At 35.1% G+C, this 21,998-nt stretch overlaps 1 protein-coding gene across 3 annotated transcripts in view; it reads left to right on the top strand.

The window, feature by feature from the left end:
* SEMA3D (semaphorin 3D) overlaps positions 1–21,998 on the top strand; it is a 228,905-nt gene that overhangs the window by 170,491 nt on the left and 36,416 nt on the right. For all 3 annotated transcript variants that reach the window (XM_086397191.1, XM_086397190.1, XM_086397192.1), the window contains 3 exons: positions 11,750–11,864; positions 13,053–13,122; positions 15,868–16,012. In XM_086397191.1, the coding sequence (XP_086253317.1) occupies positions 11,750–11,864; positions 13,053–13,122; positions 15,868–16,012 (330 nt within the window). The remainder of the gene's footprint in view (positions 1–11,749; positions 11,865–13,052; positions 13,123–15,867; positions 16,013–21,998) is intronic.

Genomic DNA, 21,998 nt, shown 5'->3' with positions numbered 1-21,998 from the left:
GAAGAGCTGACTCATTTGAAAAGACCCTGATTCTAGGAAAGATTGAGGGAGGGAGAAGAAGGAGACCACAGAGGATAAGATGGTTGGATGGCATGACTGACTCAATGGGCATGAGTTTGGGTAGACTCTGGGAGTTGGTGATGGACAGGGAGGCCTGGCGTCCTGCAGTTCATGGAGTCACAAAGAGTCAGACATGACTGAGTGACTTAACTGACTGAGTGGTATATTGTGATGCGCAGGTAGGAGATTTTGGAAATAGGCAAAAGTTACACAAAAGTGAACAAAGGACTGTTTACACAATAAGGGTGAATCTTTTTGTAACCCATTCCTTTATTATTTTATCATTTCATTATTTCAACAACAAAACATAAGTTCTGTGCAAACTGCAGTATACTAGATGCTGGGAAGTAAGTAAATTACTGTCCATCTTCTTTAATACCTTACAATACAGGTGAGGGTAATTGAGATACAAGCAAATAATCACAGTGGAAGGAAAGTTATGACCAACTTAGGTAGCATATTCAAAAGCAGAGACATTACTTTGCCAACAAAGGTTCGTCTAGTCAAGGCTATGGCTTTTCCTATGGTCATTATGGATGTGAGAGTTGGACTGTGAAGAAGGCTGAGCGCCGAAGAATTGATGCTTTTGAACTGTGGTGTTGGAGAAGACTCTTGAGAGTCCCTTGGACTGCAAGGAGATCCAACCAGTCCATTCTGAAGGAGATCAGCCCTGGGATTTCTTTGGAAGGAATGATGCTAAAGCTGAAACTCCAGTACTTTGGCCACCTCATGTGAAGAGTTGACTCATTGGAAAAGACTCTGGTGCTGGGAGGGATTGTGGGCAGGAGGAGAAGGGGATGACAGAGGATGAGATGGCTGGATGGCATCACTGACTCGATGGATGTGAGTCTGAGTGAACTCTGGGAGTTGGTGATGGACAGGGAGGCCTGGCATGCTGCAATTCATGGGGTCACAAAGAGTCGGACACGACTGAGCGACTGAACTGAATGTGATGAAGGTCAGACTGAGAACTCTATGCACTTCATGAAGCCTAATAATTGAGAGGTAGAAGGACTACACCAAGGGCAGGAAAGGAGGATAGGCATTTCAGGCAGCCTTGTGACAAAATACATTTTGTTTACAGAACAGTGATATCTTGTTGTCAGTGGAAATTGAGAGATGGTGGGGAGCAATGTTATCTCTTAAATTGTGGTGAATTGGATGATAAACAGTATTATTTTCATATTAAAGAGTTTCAATTCTATCATTCAGACAATGAGAAGTTATAAATGTTTTTAGGAAGAGAAGTGACCTCTAGGTATTTAGCAGTTCTTTGAGTAATGCATCTGCATTGAGAAATATTTGTGACTGAGAGACCTGTTAGGTAGTTTCCCAAAGAAAGTAAGAATGAAGAGATAAGGTAAGTTCAAGAGATATTTTTAAAATAGAATGTATGTTAATTTCTAAAAGGTCCTAAATTTACTACCACTCTTTTATTTATTGCTTGGTGTAGAAAAGCGTTGTCCAATAGAACTTGCTGCAATGATGGGAATGTTCTGTATCAGAATGTTCTGTATCAGAATGTTCTCTATAGCATAGTAGCCAGGTGGCTATTAGTGATCACATACGCCTAATATGACTAATATAGCTAAAGAACTTAATTTTTGGTGTTATTTAATTTTAATTAATTGCAATTTAAATAGCCTTGTATGGTTAGTGGCTACAATATAAATATAGACTACCAAAACATTCATTTACTTAACACATTTATTGGTAACCAGCCTTCTACAGGGCATTTCTAAACAATAGTCTGATAGAAGTCTTAAAAAAATCACACTTGGGCTCACTGAGCTTATAACCTAGTGCATGATATATGAATGAAACAAGAAAGCACATAGATTGACACATAATTGGAAGGTGTGATAAATGCTCTAATGGAAAAATCACAGGATGCAACTGGAAAAATAAGTAAACTTTAGATTGGAAATGGAGGGTCTTTCTGAGAAATTGACTTTTGAATCAGATGATAAAAATGATTAAGAAGTTGTAGGGCAAAGGTGACAGGGATGATGAAGAACATCACAGGCAGAAGGAAGAGCGCATGTGAAATCTCAGAGGTGGGAAAAAACACTTAAGAAATAAAAAGAGGTTTACTGTGATTGGAGCAAAACAGATGCATTGAAAATGAGCAGGATAGTGGTCATTTCCTTTTAAACAATGTATAAAATTTCACCAGTCTTCAGAAGTCTTATTTCCCCAACCATAATTAGAATTGACTGATACTGCAGGTATTGACTCCATGATGTATATGAAAGGCTGCCACAACTTCCTGTCTTACTAGATCCTCCATGCATTTTAATTCTCCCTTACTGCTGTTCTAGAGACCTTGATACCAGTCGTGTAGAAAAGAGACTCCTATACTCTTAGTAACTGTGGTTACCAGAAGATAAGGCAGATATTAGGAAAATGCACAAAGAGATACATTCTGATATTTAAGAAACACCAAGAAAAGTTTGTGGGCATAAATTTTATATTTGACCATATTGAACTTGATGTTCTCAGTTATGCTGCCATAATAACCAGTTGAAAATATAAAACCTGAGACTCAGTAATGTCTAGATTCATGAATGTGGAAATCACCAGTGTATTGGTAGTTCTTGAAGTCATGGCAATGTCTGAAATTGCCCAGGAAGATTTGTAGTACAAGATCAAAGGGCAAGGACAAAATCCTGAGGGACAATAACATTTGAGAAAGAGCAGAGTGAAATGTTCACAAAGGCATTGAGAAGGAATAGTTTGATAGCAGGTAGAGAACTAGACAAGAATGTTGTCAAAAGTCAGGAATAGAAACTGTTTGAAGAAGAAAGTAATGTCAGATACTGACATGTCTGACATTGTCAGGTATAATTATGACTAAAATTCAGGTATTAGTTTTGGCAGTAAGAATATAATCAGTAACTTTTGCCCAAATGATACAAATCATTTGCCCAATTTAAAGTGAAATCTAGGCTTACATCTCTGCTGTACTTTTTTTCTAGCTCAGTTTCTTAGCCTAGATAATGAGGACACTCAATTCTTCCATGACTGGTTTACCACACAAATGAAAGGCTTGAATGGGATCACATGAATTTGGATATGACAGATACAGAGGAAAGTACTAGAAAACAAGGGATACTTATACAGTGTTCAAGCAGTTAACCATCTAAGAGATTGACATGTAAGTAATGTGAGTACATGATCATACTGTCTTAAATTACATGTCAAAAATCATGCATACACACACGTCATATGCACACACTTTTGGAGTCAGATCAATTAACTGCTTAGGAATGTGAGATAATAGTGTGTGTATATTGTGGGGGGTTTGGTGGTGGTGAGAGGCAGATTAGTTACTGAGAAGAGATGATGGTATTTTACTAATTTTAAATGTTAAAATTATGATTATTACTTTCCCATCATTTTTAGCAATATTTGTGCTTTGAGGATGGATCTTATTTCTGCATAGAGTCAAAGAATTTGCAGACATCTCCTGGTGGCTCAGATGGTAAAGAATCTGCCTGCAATGTGGTAGACCTGGGTTCAATCCTTGGGTTGGGAAGTTCCCCTGGAGAAGGGAATGGCAACCTGCTCCAGTATTTTTGTCTGGAAAATCTCATTCACAGAGGAGCCTGGTGGAGTACAGTCCATGGGGTCACAAAGAGTCAAACATGACTAAGCAACTAACACCCACTGGTGAAAATTATGTGAACAATTTAAACAATGCAAATTTTAGACAAGAAATAGGAATGAGAGATTCACTAAATAGTAAAGAAACTCACCTAGAAGATAATTTCATAGGATGCTGTTGATCAATGACAGCCTCAGGAGAGTAAGTACCTTCATTCAAAGAATCTCTTCAAACAGAGTATGATTATCATTATAAATGGCAGTAAATCTAACGAATTGTTTTCCAGTAGTGTCACTACATTCTAGTCAAACTACTTATTCAGTTTTCTCAAATTTAAAATAAGGTGTTTAGCCTAGAGTGTTTTTTAAAGTCTTTGCCAGGCTCTATAATTCTTGGATTTGAACAGTCAGTATTTTCAAATACTAAATGGTGCACCTTATACCGTGGACTGCTCCCATGATGGTAAATTACACAAATCTTTGTGGTGAGGTAATAAATGCTAACTGAAATAGTAGGTGAAACTGCATGAAATAAACCTTCTGAAAAGATTTATGTCTATTTACTTTGCAAGCTAGTCCTTTCTGATGTGATGTTTATTACTCTGTGTGTGTGTGTGTGTGTGTGTGTGTGTGTGTGTCTGTCTGTCTGTGTTTCTTTTCAAAACCCACCTTGTAATGTATGGAAATACCAGTCAGGTTAGTGGAGCTTGCTCGCAACTTTCTGCCTCAAGTTTGTTTTGCATTATTTTTGGATTCTATTCATTTAGCTTACTTATGCTAGCCACTCCAGATTCCAGCTGCAGGTTGTGCCAGCTCTCTTTTTGTCCTGCGGTATTTCCTTTTGTCCACGCCAGGAATTCAGCTTGGATGGACCTTTCACATAACTTGCCTGGGGGTCTAATTAATAGCCCTTTTGCTTCGATTCTACTTGCATTGTCTATTTTGATATATGGTCCTATTTGGACAATTACTGCCTTTGAAGATTTGTGTTTTTAGGCTGATGACACTTTCGTATTTATTGATCTCCCTCTTGTTTCTTTTTTTGCTTACTTACAGCTTGTCGCTTACAACCTAATGAGAGATTTAGAGCCCAGAGTTACAGATGTGCTTTTGCTTCACTTCCATCTGTTTTCCTGTCAGAAATTCCTAGGCAAGGGTTTATACTTTTGGCTATAGCTTTTTTTACTTTTTTTTAAATTTAATGAACTCTGATCCTACCTGAAAAAGACTGCAGAATGTGCCTAGATATGCCTAAATTTAATCTGTTAAACCTTCTTAGACAGTGATTTTTTGAACACAGTGTATTACCCGAGTCCTGCATTACTAATAATCTTTTTGAAGTAGTTAGAAAAACATGTTCTCCATTTTGGTTCTCCAACGACAAATCAAAAACAATCATCTCTAAACACTAGAGTTCTTTTCAAAAGAAAAGAAAAGAAATTTTTTTCTTGAAATCCTATTCAGAAGTTATCCCTTCAAAACCACCATGTTCAGTATCTGTCATCCAAGTTTTTTGTTTGTTTTTTCTTCTCCCCTTTGAGATATTCAAGTTTCCCTAGTTTTGCTTCTTTTACTACCAAGGTATTTCAAGATTATTAGTAGATAAATAGAAGACTCATTATTATTTTTCTTTTCTGCTTTTATTTTTAGTGGTCATAACGTGTTTTGCATCTCTATGAAATAGTTAAAGGAAACACAGTTAGGACATATTGTTGAAGAAGTCATATGCAGAAAAGGAAAGTAAAACATAGTTTTCTCATTTGATTCAGTGGGTTTCACGTCACTATTTTCCATGAGTTCTTTAATGCATTAGAATATCCTCATTTAAGCTCTTCCTCGCAGTATAACAATGTATTTTAATACATATGGTATGTCTTTCTAATTGGTCTCCTGGGAATCTTACTCTGGTTTTGACTTTTTATTTCTACCACATGATGATCATAGTTTCAAGCTTCTAAATAGGCCATCCTGCATTTGGATCACCCTTATCATTATTGACATATATAGCCTATTTAGATCATCCATATTAAGTTTACCGTTTCTAAATTTTGTCCCTAGAATAATTCAGTGAAGAGTGAGGCACCCATAGAGAAATACATTGAACAATTGCTCTGAAATGTTAGTTACTATGATCTTATCTCCAGAATTTCCTGGTGCAAATGGGTGATTTGAAGCTATATCTCAACACAAGATTATTTAAAATCTGCAAGGTACAGCAGTTATAAATGACAAATCAGATACAGAATATGAGTGATGTTTTAAAATATTATTCAACAGGCATTAAAGACACAGAAGTATTAACTTGCCTTGATATTTTTGAATTCGTAAAAAGGATCAATAGAAAGCCTGTATGTTTATCTCAACGTGATAGTGTCAGTTATAGAAGAAAAATGTTTCGTATTTTAATATTTAGATCATACTTCAGAAGAAAGTGGGTGGTGTTAGTTCAAGATAAAATCTCTGAGTATAAATGTTATTGACGGCTAGAATGGTGGAGAGGGGTGCACAAACGTGCCTAGATTATGGTTTTTAAAGTGCTTCAGGGAATTGCATTCTCTTGTCTGCACAAAGATGCAGGAGAGTTCCATTAGGCAAAATAACTTTTAATCAAAGGAGAATTTATAACCTCTGACTTAACCATCAAACTGTTTTTCTTAAGTGTTTAAGATGTTTATTTATTTGAAAAGTCTGGTGTCCTTCAAATTTAACTAATTAATATGGTTTCAGATTTCTGAATGCACATCTGTATTTTAATTGAATACACTGTGTTCAATGTTCACAAATGTCTTGGAGATTTCACTGATTTACAGAATCTTGAGGATTTAAGAGCATAGGAGCTGAACAGCAGTTAATACACTAAGAGCTTCTGTTTCTCAGTATAAAGGTGAACATGACAATATTTATAAAGTGTTGAGAGATCCTTGGAAAGGATGTTATACAGAGATAAAATCATGTTTAACAGATGAACCCAGCATAGTGACCTAAAGGTCAAAAGATACACTCAATAAAAGTTCATGTGTGACAGCTTGTAGCTACTCTATGTGTCCATGTAAGATTTATAAGGACTTGAGTTTGCTGTGACAGAAGAAGGAAAATGGAATCACCATTAACCTGCCTCCTGGCTGATCTCCCCATTAGGAGATTCCAGGATTAGAAGGTCATAGTATTTTATAATATGCAGCTATTACCCAATCAAATGATTCAGAGATACTCTATTTTAAACTGCACAAAGATTGTGAATTGTTTTTCATTTTTAAAATTTTTGGTTTTTATTAATCACTTTAAAGTTAAGAAATATGGCAAACATGTAAAAAACTATAGAGAATGAAAAAACAGGCACCTTCTACACTCACTACCCACATTGTACACATGTGGTTGGGCTTGTTTACATTTAATTTCATTGGTACTTTCATCTGCATCTTTGTGGAGAGGATGGCAAGGCTCTTGGCAAGTCTAACCACAAAGAAGCTGTGGAGTGGAAACACAGAACTGACCAATGACTAAAAGCTGCTGATTTTGACATCTCAATAATAAATCTACAGTGTTAGTGAGATAGTTGTGTTCTTTAGAACCTCACAAAAATAAGCAAGGAGGTGACAGTTTAGTACAAAAGTGGTTACTTCCCTTTCAGCCCTCTTCTGGGCTTAAAGTTCTCAGGGGGGATTTTGTGGATTTGCAAACAAATCCAGAGACTGAGAGCTGGCCCACAAAATCAGTCAACTGACACTTCTCTGCAGGAGAAATACAACTCCTTGTGAACTGAACTTTGCCATCCCAGGTCATGCTTCTGGATGTCTGTAAGAGTTACTATCCAGACATTAAATGCTTATAATCCATTCCTGAGAGCTATTATCCCAGAAACTATACTTGTTTTCCCGTTGACAGCAAGTGGCTTTCATCTTTGACCTGGATTTTTGTGTTTGTTGTTATCTTTTTATTCCTTGAGAGGCCATGCATGGCGGCTCAATGGGTAGGCAAGAACCTTTAAAGATTCTTTTGCTCAAAGGACTGCAGTTTCTATTTGTCAGACTGAAAAAAAAATATTCAGGTACAGTATAAATCTCTTTTCAACAAATTTGGAGCTAAGAGAATAGGTAGAGTTTTTGATGGTTTGTCTTAAAATATGGGTGATAACTGCAAATATAAAGAGGGATGGTGTTTGAAAATGAGCCATTTCTTATCACTTTTATCTAATATTATGTTGAAAAGAGAATGTGATTGCTCATTGTTACAATGACATAGTAATGTGTACAGTGTTAAAGGAATGTCATGGAGCGAATACTTGATACTATCTGCTTATTCACTTAGCGAAATCATTTGGATAACTTCTAGGGGTAAAGCAGTGAACCAAACATGATCCCTGGTATTGTAATTATGATAGTCGATCTGTTTCTTCATGCACATTGAGTCAATACTATTTTTAGTATTTATTACTGGCTCCCAAAATGTACAAATATAAGTGATGACAATTTTATAAATATTATAAATATGTAAGAAGAATGCATTAAAATAGACTTTAGAGTTCTGCTTAGTACAACCTAGGCTTTGCTAAAACAAAACATATAAAGGCTAGGTGTGAGAGTTTAAAAAGACTAAAGGTCATTAGAAAGATGAGATAACACATTTTTAAATTTATTTAAAATCTTTCTTTCTGAATAATTACAGATAACATTTTTTTTCACAGGCATTATACTGTGCATTATACAGAATTCATTATTACCTTAGGAGGAAGCATTAATATTAATATCTGGGTATATATTAAGTGATCTGAGGATATTAGCAGTATAAATAAAAACTATGTCTAGGAAAATCTGCCTTTGTATCTGCAGACATTGGAAATCATTTAATAGCTAGCTGAAATATTTTTATTATTGAGCAGTGATACTCAAACAATAGATGTAGGTTCGATCCCTGTGTCAGGAAGATCCCCTGGAGAAGGAAATGGTAACCCACTCCAGTATTCTTGCCTGGGAAATCTCATGGACAAAGGAGCCTAGTGGGCTACAGTCCACAAGGTTGCAAAGAGTTAGATACAACTTAGCAACTAAACAACAATAGTTCAAGAAATAGAGGCACAATATACAAAATATAAATTTAAGAGCAATTAACAATCATGTTTGCTTCTAGAGGGTTATTATATAAAATATATTATGTATTCATTTTCTTTCTTTCTTTGCTAATTACTAAATCTTTTAGTAATTCTTCATTATGTACTAAATTATATACAGATGCTTTGGTCTGGTATCAAAGCCTTCCTTGATCTTACCCCAGTTTACTTTGTAATATTTTCCTCTATTTCAGTTTATCCCAGTCTTTATCTAAACCAGATTTGTCCTTGTTCACCTTACCCATCTCTGTTTTCCCAGTTGTTCTTTGCCCCTGGTTTCCAACATCTAGAATATTTCTTGAACCAATCTCTGAATGTGTGAATCCACCTGTAATCTTAGACAATATTAAATCTTAGTGAGTTCTGTCCTCGTTTTCCTAACAAATTTCAGAGAAGGCTCAGATTTTTTGGCATTTATCTCTATTTTTATCTGTACTTTTTCTAAAGGCTTCTGTCAATTTTATCTTGTATTTTTATTCACTAATTATTCAACATATTTTAATAAATACCTGACAGTCAGGATGTTAGTGGTATATTTGGAGTAGATGCTGGATAAAAAGAATAAGAATACATTTTCTGATGAGAATTTAAAACTCTAGAAGTTATTTTGCTTTTTATTATTGCCATGTGTTAATAGTTCTATACAGCGTCAGTGGCAGAATATTATTGCCAGAAAAAATCTTTTGTTTGTCCAAGTTCTAAACAATTGCTGTGGTTACCACTGTGTTTCTATTATGTACATTTACATGTATATGTATAATCAGCCCCCAACACACATGAACTCAGCTACACACATTTCAAGGATAAGCTCACATTGAGGGAATGCCCTGGTGGTCCAGTGGTTAAGACTCCACACTTCCACTGCTGTGGGCCCAGGTTTGATCCCTGGTCAGGGACCTAAGATGCCACAAGTTTCACCATGAGGCGGATTCATTTCGATATTTGGCAAAACTAATACAATATTGTAAAGTTTAAAAATAAAATAAAATTTAAAAGAAAAGGGTAGGTTCACACTCACTTGGAGTTATTTAAAACTTTTAAGATTAAGACAATGTAAGCTGTGAGGTGTGACATTTTGTTCATTAAGTGCAAACTTGAGTTCATACTGCTTATTGATTTTGAATGTATTTAAAATTTTAAATTATTTTTAAGTAGTTTGTTATAAACCTAAAGAATTCAAGCAAATGATAATTACTCATCTATATGGAGCTATACTTGAACTACTTCTGCTGTTTAGCAGAGATGGATGTGAAACACCATTCACTCACTCTGGGTGTCACAGTAAACCCTTGGTGTTGGTTATAAAGACAGCTCTCGTCTCCAGTCTCAGGGACCTTGCTTGCCCTGTTAGCTCTGCCACAGATCCTTTAGCCTTCTGAGATTTGCTCTGGTCTATTAGGACATCATCTGAGAATCTAGATTTCCATATTACCCGTGTTAAACTCAAAGTGATCTCTTTCTCCTGCCCTCCCTTTCCTCTCCTCTTCTCCTTTTCTTTCTTCAAAAAAAGCAACTATTTATTGTGTATGACTTTGAATTCTCCTGGTTGGAGTTGTCATTTAGATGCTTTTCTCTAAATTAATTTTCAGAGATTATAGAACCACAGAGAAATTAGTTCTAGATATCCAGACCTGAAATTTGATAGTGAACTATTTATTAACTTCATAGTAACATAGCATGAAGGACACATTTTTTTATATAATTTATCTTTACATGGAAATATAGTAATGGAAATCATGGCTTCATAATTTTTGAAAGTCAAAATTAAGTACTGAATGCATTTATACCATGAAAGTCTTATTTATTTATTATAAGCATAGCAGATTTAGTTGAGCCAAATAAAAAAATCATCTTAATTTTAGTGTTCACAGGGACATATTAAATTAAAAATAATAAAAATATCTTTTTATGGTGAATTATTGAACAGCATAACCCTGTTTATTCTCCCTAATTGATTTAAATGCCTACATCTTGCTAAATGTCTAAAGAATATATTTTTTCAATTTTTTACTGAGGTATAATTGGCATACTACATTAGTCACAGGTATATAACATAATGATTTCATATTTGTATATACTGTAAAAGGATCACCACAGTAAGTCTACTTAATGTCCATTATCATATATAGTTGCAATGTTTTTCACTCTTAGCAACTTTCAAATATGAAATACAGTATAATTTATACTCACCATGCTGTATGGTATATCTGCACGTCTTATTTTATAACTGGAAGTTGGTACCTTTTGACCCCCTTCCCCATTTCACTCACCTACCACTAAAGAACATGGTTAATGAAATATTTCAGAAAAAAATAGTGTGGAAAAACATCAATTAGTATTTAAAACAAGATTGCTTTTATATGTATGCTATTATGTGTATGTTATGTTGTCTTGCATTTAATTAGTAGAGTACTAAATTTGGAAAAAGCTATTCCAAAATATACCAAAGCATATTTCTAAAGGATGCAAATAATTCATCTAAATCATATGACTAATGTACAAATCAGTGCTAACATTTATTGAATACAAGTTGTCTGGCCTTTGCTAAGTACTTGACAAAATTTTTTCCATTTAATCATCAAAATAATGATATCTCAAGGCATTTATCATATTTTGTCAATGAGAAAACAGAGACTTGGAGAATTAAATTGCCTTTTGTAAGTCATAGAGAGAAAATTGGCAGAGATGGGAGTTGATTCCAAGCCTGTATTATTTACTGTTGGCTTGCATGCATCTGCTCATTCAGCAGAGCTATGGTGTTTACACTGTACATTAAACTGTGAAAAAAGCATTTAATGTTGAAGGACAAAACTGCCTTTTCCCTCCTTAGAAAATTCAAGGAGGAAAGCTCTTGAATTGCTTACAAAGAGAGTAAGCAATGACATCAATAAGACACTGCCTATAGTAACCACCAGTTTTAGTTGGTGATAAAATCATGTTAGTAAATCTGTATCTTATTTTTTTTTCTTTTTTCAGAATGATGTAGGAGGACAACGCAGCCTGATAAACAAATGGACCACTTTTCTCAAGGCCAGATTGATTTGCTCAATTCCTGGAAGTGATGGGGCAGATACTCATTTTGATGAGCTTCGTAAGTCACGTTTCTTTTCTCTTAAAAAAAAAAAAAAAGGAGTCTTACTGCCTAATTAAGTAATTTAGCATATATTTTATTTTAGCCCCAAATACCTGATAATAAAGCCCAGGACAGCTTGCTGGAGTGGTACTTACTAAATTCCCACACACAAAAGAACGTGGGTGCACATCGTAATGAAGCAATTCCCTTCTTTGTAAGCGTCCTCAAAGTTATGATGGAAACTAAACTGTGGTCAGAAATGGACAATTACGAGCTCCGGGATGCCACAGTCGATCCATTCTTCATGCAGTCTTTTATCTGGAAGGAGCCGCCAGCTGTAGGTAGCAAGAATGTGGGCTCCTCGTTCTATAGATGCCCTCTGCTGGAAATGCCCTGCAGATTTGGAGAACTCTGTCCCTTCTGACTTTCCAGTAAAAAGGATATGCCAAGAAGCATTAGATTCTTCTCTTTCATTTCACCTCTCTACTCCTCTGAGTGTGATGCTAGAAGGAATTTGTCAGTTGTATATAAAGTTAGTATCATTAGCTTTTACCTTTTGAATTTTTTTTGTGGTTTTGTCATGCAATGTAAAAATGATATCATTGAATAATTTTTGTCAGTATTGCATTTAAAATATTGAAGTCTATGTTCAATATTCATGGATGATTTCTCATGCTGTATATAAGCATGCACACCTCTTAAATAATACTTTAAGGGATATTATTTACACTGCTTTAATATCAGTGTTGAACAAGTAATTACACAATACTGCACAAGAAATGCACTGCTCCAGCTGTTTTCATAGTTACCAAATAGATAATTGAATTACTAACAAGCTGGTGCAGTTACAAGAAAACACCTTGTTTTAACACTGGAGGGTAAAAATAACCCATTTTTACTTTCAATTCTCCATGAAGTCACATACAGCTAATAGGAAACAGACATGGAGCTTATCAAGTGAACCATCCCATTTACAGGTGATTGAAGTAAACACCTCGGAGGTTAAATGTTCAACACAGTGCCAGATAGCTAGTGAGAACTGGACCTTTCCCCTTAATTTCTTTTGTCATAAGGTAATGACTGTCACTGTTATCTTAATTTTACATACTATTTAGAGTCTCAGAAATATTGCATTATTAAGGAAAAAGCAAACGTGATATTGAGAAATACAAATTACAGTGAATCGTTATTTTTTCCCATTAATAGAAGACATTTACTTACTCCCCACGAGAGATGAAAGAAATCCTGTAGTGTATGGAGTCTTTACCACAACCAGGTAAGTTAAAAAAATGCTGTAATCTTTCCAGAGAATTGATATATGTATGTAAGAAAATAGTTCTGTGTTCTCTTTGCCCCTTTCTTTTGTATAAAAAAAAATACACATTTTTTTTCATTTTACTTTTTTATATAGTGTTTCCTAGATATCAATACATAAAATGTCTCTGTTCTCTTTACACCAGCAGAGCATCCCCTATACTGACCACCACAATTTATTTAATCAGTCCCCTGTATAGACATTTCCATTGTTTCCAGTCCTTTGCTAATATACATAATACTTCGGGGACTAACTTTGTACATATGCTATTCCCTGTAGGAGCGAGTAAATCTCTGTGAGCTAAATTTCTAGACTAAAATTACTGGATACGAGGGCACATGCATATATTAATCACAATATATTGGTCTAGCTGCATGACATAGAGGTAACACTAACAAAATACAAAATACTGTCCAGGCTCTAATCAGGAGATGACACTCTTGACTTTTAGAATGTCTTCACATGGACTTACTTGCACTTACCCTTTACAAAGATGGGAGAGTGGCTATTACTATCACCACATCATCACTGCTCGACTAAGTTAAACAAAGGAAGTTGGTATTACATGTGTTTGACTGAAGAAGAGTAAGTAATTGCTAGGACAAGAACTGAAGTTGTTTTCCTAACTTCTGCACTTGTATTATCTTCCTTCTGCTTAATGCTGTCCTGTATTGTCATTGAGGCTCTGTGACTTCCTTAAAAGTTCTCCTAGCAGCCATGAAGCATTCTCAAAGAATATTTGGACCTCACTTGATCTTATTTAATGATAATTTTATTTAACTCAGTAACTTAGTAACTTACATTTGACTCCATTCCAAATGCACTTTTATTCTTGTTACTTATTACTGCCTATATTACATTCTTTGAAATACTTTTCACTTTTCCCATTGTGCTGCTATCAATCATTATGAATGTATATTGATTGCAGTATTGGAGGATTAATCAGTGTTGGCATTAGCATTGGACAAGTGGTCTTCCTGCCTCCTTTTGAATAAATAATATTCATTTATTATTTTATATTATATAAATTAAATTATATTATAATATAAAATATTATAAAATATATAAAATATAAAAATATTATATAATATTTTTTGGGCAACATACGTTTTCTGAGAATTTACTGTCATTTAGTTCACAATACCTTAAGTAGAAACTGAAATGGACTTTTGGTTCAAAATATATCAGAAAACAAAATACTATTTAGTTAATTATAAAATATAGGGTGGAAATATTTAAATACAAGAATAGAGAGGATATGCTCAGAAGCTGCTATTTTGAACCCCATTTTTCTGCTATTATAATAATTTATATCTTAACTAAAAACGTGCAGGAAGAGCACGTGCCTGTAGTTATTCAAGTATTTGAGCCCTGGTTCTCTTGACATCTTTTCATTCACAGAACTTTCTTTGAAGTCACTGTGCATTTCACACACAAGGCATAGACATGTGCCAGGAAAATACAGCCCCAAGATAGTTCTCTTTTTCTACTATCAAGTTTTTGCCCACCCAGAGTGTGAAGTTACAAGTCAGCTCTTTGTTCTTGGTGTACTTGATTATTTTATTTTTAATGCTGCCCTGGCAAATGAGGTAATGTCGGGATGCAAGTCATATCCTTGGTCCAATGACAAGATGTAATTAATCTGCAATAACACCAATACCATTAAGCATAATTCCTTTAAAGTATCAAAGACAGATCATGTGATCTTTATGGGGGTCATCATTTCCCTTCGTAGCAGCTAGTTTTCTCCCAGCTGCCTGTTCACCATCAGATCCCAAGGCTTCCCATTAATGTCCTTCCAAGAATTATTAATGATTGAGTTACTCATGTCAGAGAATCCTAAGCTCATTTGTGTAGTGCCAAGCTGAGCCTCTTAGAGTGTAAATAGTGATCTTATTTTTAAGAACACAAATCACTGTAAGTTTTAGATTCAGAGAAATGTCTTTTAATTTCTAGAAATAAAACAAAAATGAAATGTCTGCCAGTGCTAACAATTTTCATCATCAGTTTGAGACAATGTGTTGAATTCCCATGGAGCTTTTCTGCTCCTGAATTGGATGTCCCCTTCCTGTGTAATCGTGTCCCCTTCCGGTGTAATCATGATGAATTTTAAGCATCAGATAAATTACATAAACTCAGAAATCCAAAAAGGGATTAAAGATATTATTTCAGTGTTTTTTAATTAATAAAAATTATCTGACAAAATTATTAATAGCCAGTATTTATGGACATTCATTTTAAGAAAGCAGATAAACAAGGTATTTCCATACCTAAATATTCCTTTTTATAAAAGTAGGTAATGTAACTCTTAATTTTGTAAGTTTCTTAGAAAGCATTATGTTATAATAACTTCAAATAAAATTCAAGAGTATGTGAATAAATGATACTGTTTCTTGCATAATCCTGTCTATCCCCCAGTTTTTCTAGGTGATTCCTATTTGTCCATCAGATATCAATATAGACACTGTCCGCTCCCGGAAAACTTACTAGAGACCCTTGTACTGGGTACCCATCTGCGTGTATAGTTTACTATAATTACTATAGTTAAACTATTGTTTACTATAATTACCTGTAATGTAACTGTTATCAAACCTTTTTCAGGATTATTTGGCTCTAAGCTCCTTTAAGACATAGGCCCATTTTGTCTGCAGCACCTGTCGGATAGAATGGACCAGCGAATGACTGGATCCTGTTGCTTTCTTTCAGCTCCATCTTCAAAGGCTCTGCCGTGTGTATGTATAGCATGGCTGACATCAGAGCAGTTTTTAATGGTCCCTACGCTCATAAGGAAAGTGCAGACCATTGCTGGGTGCAGTATGATGGAAGGATTCCTTATCCCCGACCTGGCACAGTATGTATTCAACTTAATAATCAAAATATTATTTTAGATCCATGTTCTCTTCCTAATTCTAATAAACTATGTTATTCACCACAGCAAAATGCACTGTGGTTTTAAAATAATTATTTACAGTGATGTGTTAAAATGTCTGACCTTTACTGGAACTTAACATTTTTCTTTTGAGTAAGAATTATAAGTACTACAGCAAATAATGGGCTGTATGGTAAGGAGCAAACTACTCTGGGAATATAGTATTTATCCTCAAAGTGTCAATAGAATTGTCAAAATGATTTAATATCTAGAATAACAAATATTCCAAGTTAGAAGGAAATGCCAAATAAGTATTTATTCCTCACATACAACTCTGCATGTAGCTAGAGTCTTCTAGTCCCTATTTCTATTTTAAAAAGACTATACATCACTTATAATTGTTCATTTAACTTATATCTTCTCTTATTCTGCATTCATTTTTATTATGTTGCACCTTGGAATTTATTTTAGATGTGGAAAATACCTAGGAAACACTGAGTCCAAAATTCTATTCAAACAGCATAAATCATGTTCGGAACAGAGGTGAAAAAAGTACGAAATGTGATTTAGAGTTTATGCATCTGTTTAAAAAAAAAAACCTTTGTAGTTTAAAATCTGTATGTACATGATAAATGGAAGGCTTTTGTTTTGTTGATGTGATTAAAAGAGTTATGTTACTATTTTAGGACTGGTTAATTGACCTAATAGAAAGGGAAAATGCCTTTTAAAAAAGATTAATTCGTAATAAATATTTCTATGAAGAGCACTAAAATAATCATGAAAATCTCAGAAATGTTACTGATTTAACCCATCTAATTCTAATGACTTTTATCTTTTCACATGTTTGTTCTTAAAGAGGAAACATCTGGTAGCCAGGCGTTCTGAGTTCTCTTTTCATCTTCCTGTTATATAACCTAATTAAATTGGGGGAACATAGTTTACTACCATGTCTATTTTCCCTTTCAAAATTCCTCAACATAAATTTATTTCATGGATGTTTTCTGGACTGATAAGGAGTAATCACAACTTTGGAAATGAAGTTCTGCATGTAACATTATGGTTTTCAGTGTTCACTTTTTAATTTTCTTTGAACATCATAGCTGTACTTGCTTGTTCTGTTTTTTTTTTTTTTTTTTTTTTAGACAGTAACATAGGGTGTAGGTACTCTTAGGGTGTGCAGGTACTCTTCTAAAGGCTTTACAAGTCTTAATATCATCTTTATGATGACTCTGTGAAGCAAGTTCTGTTGTTATTAATGTCATTTTACAGACAAGCTATATCAGACACAGGTAGGTGCAGTAACTCACCCAAGGTCACGAAGTTTGTGAGTGGTGCAGCTGAGTTTTAAACTCAGATAAACCTATCGGCAGAATCCAAGCTCTTAGTCCTTGTACTCTGACACTATATTAAAAACTTGTTATGTTAAATTATATCTATTTTCCTCTTGCATGGGAGATCTTTTACTGGATATACATGCTATATATATGTATACATAGATATAGGGCTTCCCAGGTGGCCCAGTGGTAAAGAATCCACGTGCCAGTGTAGGAGACAAGACATGGAGACACAAAGAGTCGGACACGACTGAGTGACTACACACACACACATATATAAAGCCCTATATGTATAGGGCTTCCTTTGTGGATCAGATGGTAAAGAATCCACCTGCAATGTAGGAGATCTGGGTTCGATCCCTGGGTGGGGAAGAACCCCTGGAGGAGGGAATGGCTATTCAGTCCAGTATTCTTGCTTGAGAAATCCCATAGACAGAGGAGCCTGATGGGCTACAGTCCATGACGTTTGAGGGTTGTTTTTTTTTTTACTTTGAGGAGGATAGTTAAACTAAATTTCCTCTAGCTGAGAAAATCTTATGACATATGCTCATGGTCTCATAGTTTGTGAAGTGAGACTAGGATTAAATTTAGATTCACATAACTCTAAATCAAATATCATTAACCTCCATGCCATTCTGCCTTCAAAGTGATCAAATCAAACAACCAAACAGAACCTTACATTGTTCCTCCAGGGATCAATCTGTTCTCTACAAAAATAATGAAGTGTTGAAGCCTCATTGCACTTGTCATTTCTTTTATTGTAATTCAGGGAATATGACTTACTTTAATCAAAAGCATGCCTGAATAATTTGCTTTCTAGGAAATGTCAGGAAAGTGGCTTACTAAAAGCCACTTTTCACTTAAGTTAAAATTTTTAAATAGATTATTTTTAAAACTACCTTTGCAACTTCTATTTTCTCAACCATGTTGCTATTAAGAATTCTAAGTTGTTCTCTCAACAGTGCCTTGTGTTGACATTATCACTCCAGTAAATACACATGGGAACTTTCTGTGTGCCATAGCTACTTATTTTTCTTAGTTTAACAGACTTTTGTACTTCCTGTGATAAAAAGTCAAACCTAAACTCCTAGCCTTATGGTGATATCACTGCTCTACAATGTTAATGAGCCTGGCAACTCAAGAATGCACAAGATTCACTAATGGAATTCCTTCACTTCAAGTGATTCTTCTGCCCTCTGGTGTCCAAACAAAATCTCTGAACAAATTATATTTTGTTCAAATGGGCCTTTTCAACCATTATTGAACTGCTGGTCTTGGTAATAAGTTCAAAGTGAAATACAGTATGAAAGAATCCACCAAACAGTGAGTGATAATAGGTCAGATATAGAAATCAGTGTGAGATCAGGCCAAAAAATAGCAGAATCTGGGAAAGATTTGTAATAGTAGGAGATTTTCTTTCTTACATTTATTATTAAAATTTTACTCTGTAGTTTTATTCTGTGTTGATGAGTTTTTATGTGTTTTTTTTGCGTGTGTGTGTGCTCGGTTGCTCAGCTGAGTCCGACTCTTTGCGTCCCATGGACTGTAACCTGCCTAACTTCTCTGTCCGTGGAATTTTCCAGGCAAGAATACTGAAGTGGAGTGCGATTTCCTGCCCCAGGGGATCTTTCCAACCCTGGGGTGGAACTTGCGTCTCTAATGTCTCCTGCACTAGTGCCACCTGGGGAGCCCCAGTGATCTATGCATAAATGTTAACTATTAATATGTGTTTATTTCGATGTGAGCTTCAGTTTTAAAAACAGTCTCTTATCAAAAAGGTGAGAAGAAAGGATTTTTGAAAACAATTTACTTTAGTCAGAAACTTCTTACCAGATTTCTAAGTGTACAATACTGTATTGTTATCTACAGGCTGTAATATCATAGAGCACCTCTCTAGATTTTACCCTGTGTAACTGAAATTGTATACCCACTAATTGTGACTTACCATTCTTCACTTCCCCAAACCCCTGGAAACCATTGTTCTATTCTGTGCTTCTATGCTTTTGACTATGTTATATATATGGGGCTTCCCCAGTGGCTCAGTGGTAAAGAATCTGCCTGCAATGCAGGAGCTGCAGGAGATGTGGGTTCAATCCCTGGGTCAGGAAGATCCCCTACAGGAGAGCATGACAACCACTCCAGTATTCTTGCCCAGAGAATCCCATGGACAGAGGAGCCTGGTGGGCTACAGTCCATAGGGTTGCAAAGAGTCGGACACAACTGAAGCGCGTTAGCACGCATGAACATGTTATATATATATATATCAGTTCAGTTCAGTTCACTCAGTCGTGTCCAACTCTTTGCGACCCCATGAATCGCAGCACGCCAGGCCTCCCTGTCCATCACCAACTCCCGGAGTTCACTCAGACTCACATCCATCGAGTCAGTGATGCCATCCAGCCATCTCATCCTCTGTCGTCCCCTTCTCCTCCTGCCCCCAATCCCTCCCAGCATCAGGATCTTTTCCAGTGAGTCAACTCTTCGCATGAGGTGGCCAAAGTATTGGAGTTTCAGCTTCAGCATCAGTCCTTCCAAAGAAATCCCAGGATATATATGTATATGTATATGTATGTGTGTGTGTGTGTATATATATATATATATATATATGGAATTAAGCAATTTTTGTCCTTTATGACTGACTTATTTCACTTAGTGTAATGTTCTCCAGGTTTATTTACAAGTGGTAGGGTTTCCTTCTCTTTAACACTGAATAATATTCTACCCTATATATGTACCACTTTATAAAATCCGTTCATCAGTTAATGAATATTAGGTTGTTTTCACATAAGATCTGAAGGGTTGTCAAAAAATTAAAAACTAAAATTAACACACGATCCAGCAACCCCACTTTGGATATTTATCCAAAAGAATTAAAATTGGAATCTTAAAGAGAGATTAGCACTCCCATGTTCATTTGCAGCATTATTCACAATAACCAAAATGTACAAAGTTTTTGAACTTAAAACATGTAAAGACTGTATGTTTCACTACTTTTGAACCATTCTCCCATAGTTTTTAAACAATTTCTAAACCTCTAATTTTGTAAAAATAACAATTCATTTTAAAATTACATTTTCTCCCAAATAGTTACCATTTTTATTGTTAAATGTTTCAGCTTTAATTTTAAAGATCAAACTTACATGTGAATTTCCCAACTAAGACTTCATTTTTTGGTAAGGAGCAATAAGATGTAATTATCCATATTGCCTTTTAATTTTATAACTTATTTTTATTATAGGTATATTGGAATTTGAATGAGAAATTCATTAAAATTTCCATGAATAGTTTACACATCAGCAAAACCCATTGTCCTTTCTTTGTGTATAAATATTAGAAAGAGGTGATGCAAATGTTGACTCTGAAAATATATGAATTCCTTGTTTCAAGGAGATATTGTTATCATATCGTAGGATAATAATACATAATGACAATAATTCAGTTTTTAGAGCTGACAGGATATATGCATTGGTGCTTCACTTATTATTAAAATGCTTGCTGAGAAATTCCAACTTTTACATTGGTCCATGTCCTCAACAGCAGGGGTTTGAAATAAAACATGGAATTCATGAGTTCCAAAACTCACCCTATTTTCTCTTCCTGATCTACCTAAAATATTTGGCCTGAGCAATGACATATTTCTGCAAAACATTGTTTTTATAGAGCTGATGATTCTTAGAATTGTATTTCTTCACGAATTTCCTAAATTAGATGTCTTCATGAATCTCCTAAATTAGATCTGAGTGTGACTTAGACTGGCCCCATTAAGTAAGGATTTTCTGATTATCTGCAGAGAAAAAAAGGTTTTAAGATTGATTCAAAGATAAGGATACAAAAAGAAAAATACTTCAAAAAAGTATCCTAAACTTCCTTTCTGTATTAGACATTGAGTGCATGTGTGCTTAGCTGCTCAATCATGTCCATGTCTGACTCTTTGTGACCCTTTGGACTGTAGCCTGCCAGGCTCCTCTATCCATTGGATTTCCCAGGCAAGAATACAGCAGTGGGTTGCCATTTCCTTCTCCTGGGGATCTTCCCCATCCAGGGATTGAACTTGAATCTTCTGTGTTTCCCGACTCTCCTCCATTGCAGGCTGATTTTTTACTACTTGAACTACCAGGAAAACCATAGACTTTGAATCTTACCAAATGAGATGAAGAAAGTAGTGGAAGAATCCCCTCACAGTGTTGCCCTATCTTTTCATTTATGCATCTGATAAACGTCTAAAACTTGGTTTCCATTTCCTTTGTTTTAAGTTTTCCTAAGTATTTGGAAATCTTTGGGGAAATTAATTTTGTGTGTCACTACCTCATAGATGCCTCTCTATCATGTTAAATTCACAGTTTCATTTTTTTCCCCAATATTTGTTCACAGTATGGTTTTCCACTTACTGGATAACAAACTGTTACTTTATTACCACTTCTAAATTACCAAGAATATCTTTAATTCTAATCCTTCTAGGTTTTTGATTCTGGAAGGGAAAAGCAGGAGGAGGACTAGAACCTGGGCCTCCTGACTCCTGGATCCTTAATCTGATACACTGAGGCGAGCATATGACAAAACATCTCTCTCTTTTTCCTTTAACTGTATATAGGACATGTTTCTCTGACAGGGTCAGATTCTAACAAGTCAATCTT

Source organism: Bos grunniens, chromosome 4, assembly GCF_055505025.1.
Source record: "Bos grunniens cultivar Pamir isolate PY7600 chromosome 4, Bosgru_T2T1.0, whole genome shotgun sequence".
Lineage (NCBI taxonomy): Eukaryota > Metazoa > Chordata > Mammalia > Artiodactyla > Bovidae > Bos > Bos grunniens.
This window is presented reverse-complemented; position numbering and strand designations above follow the sequence as displayed.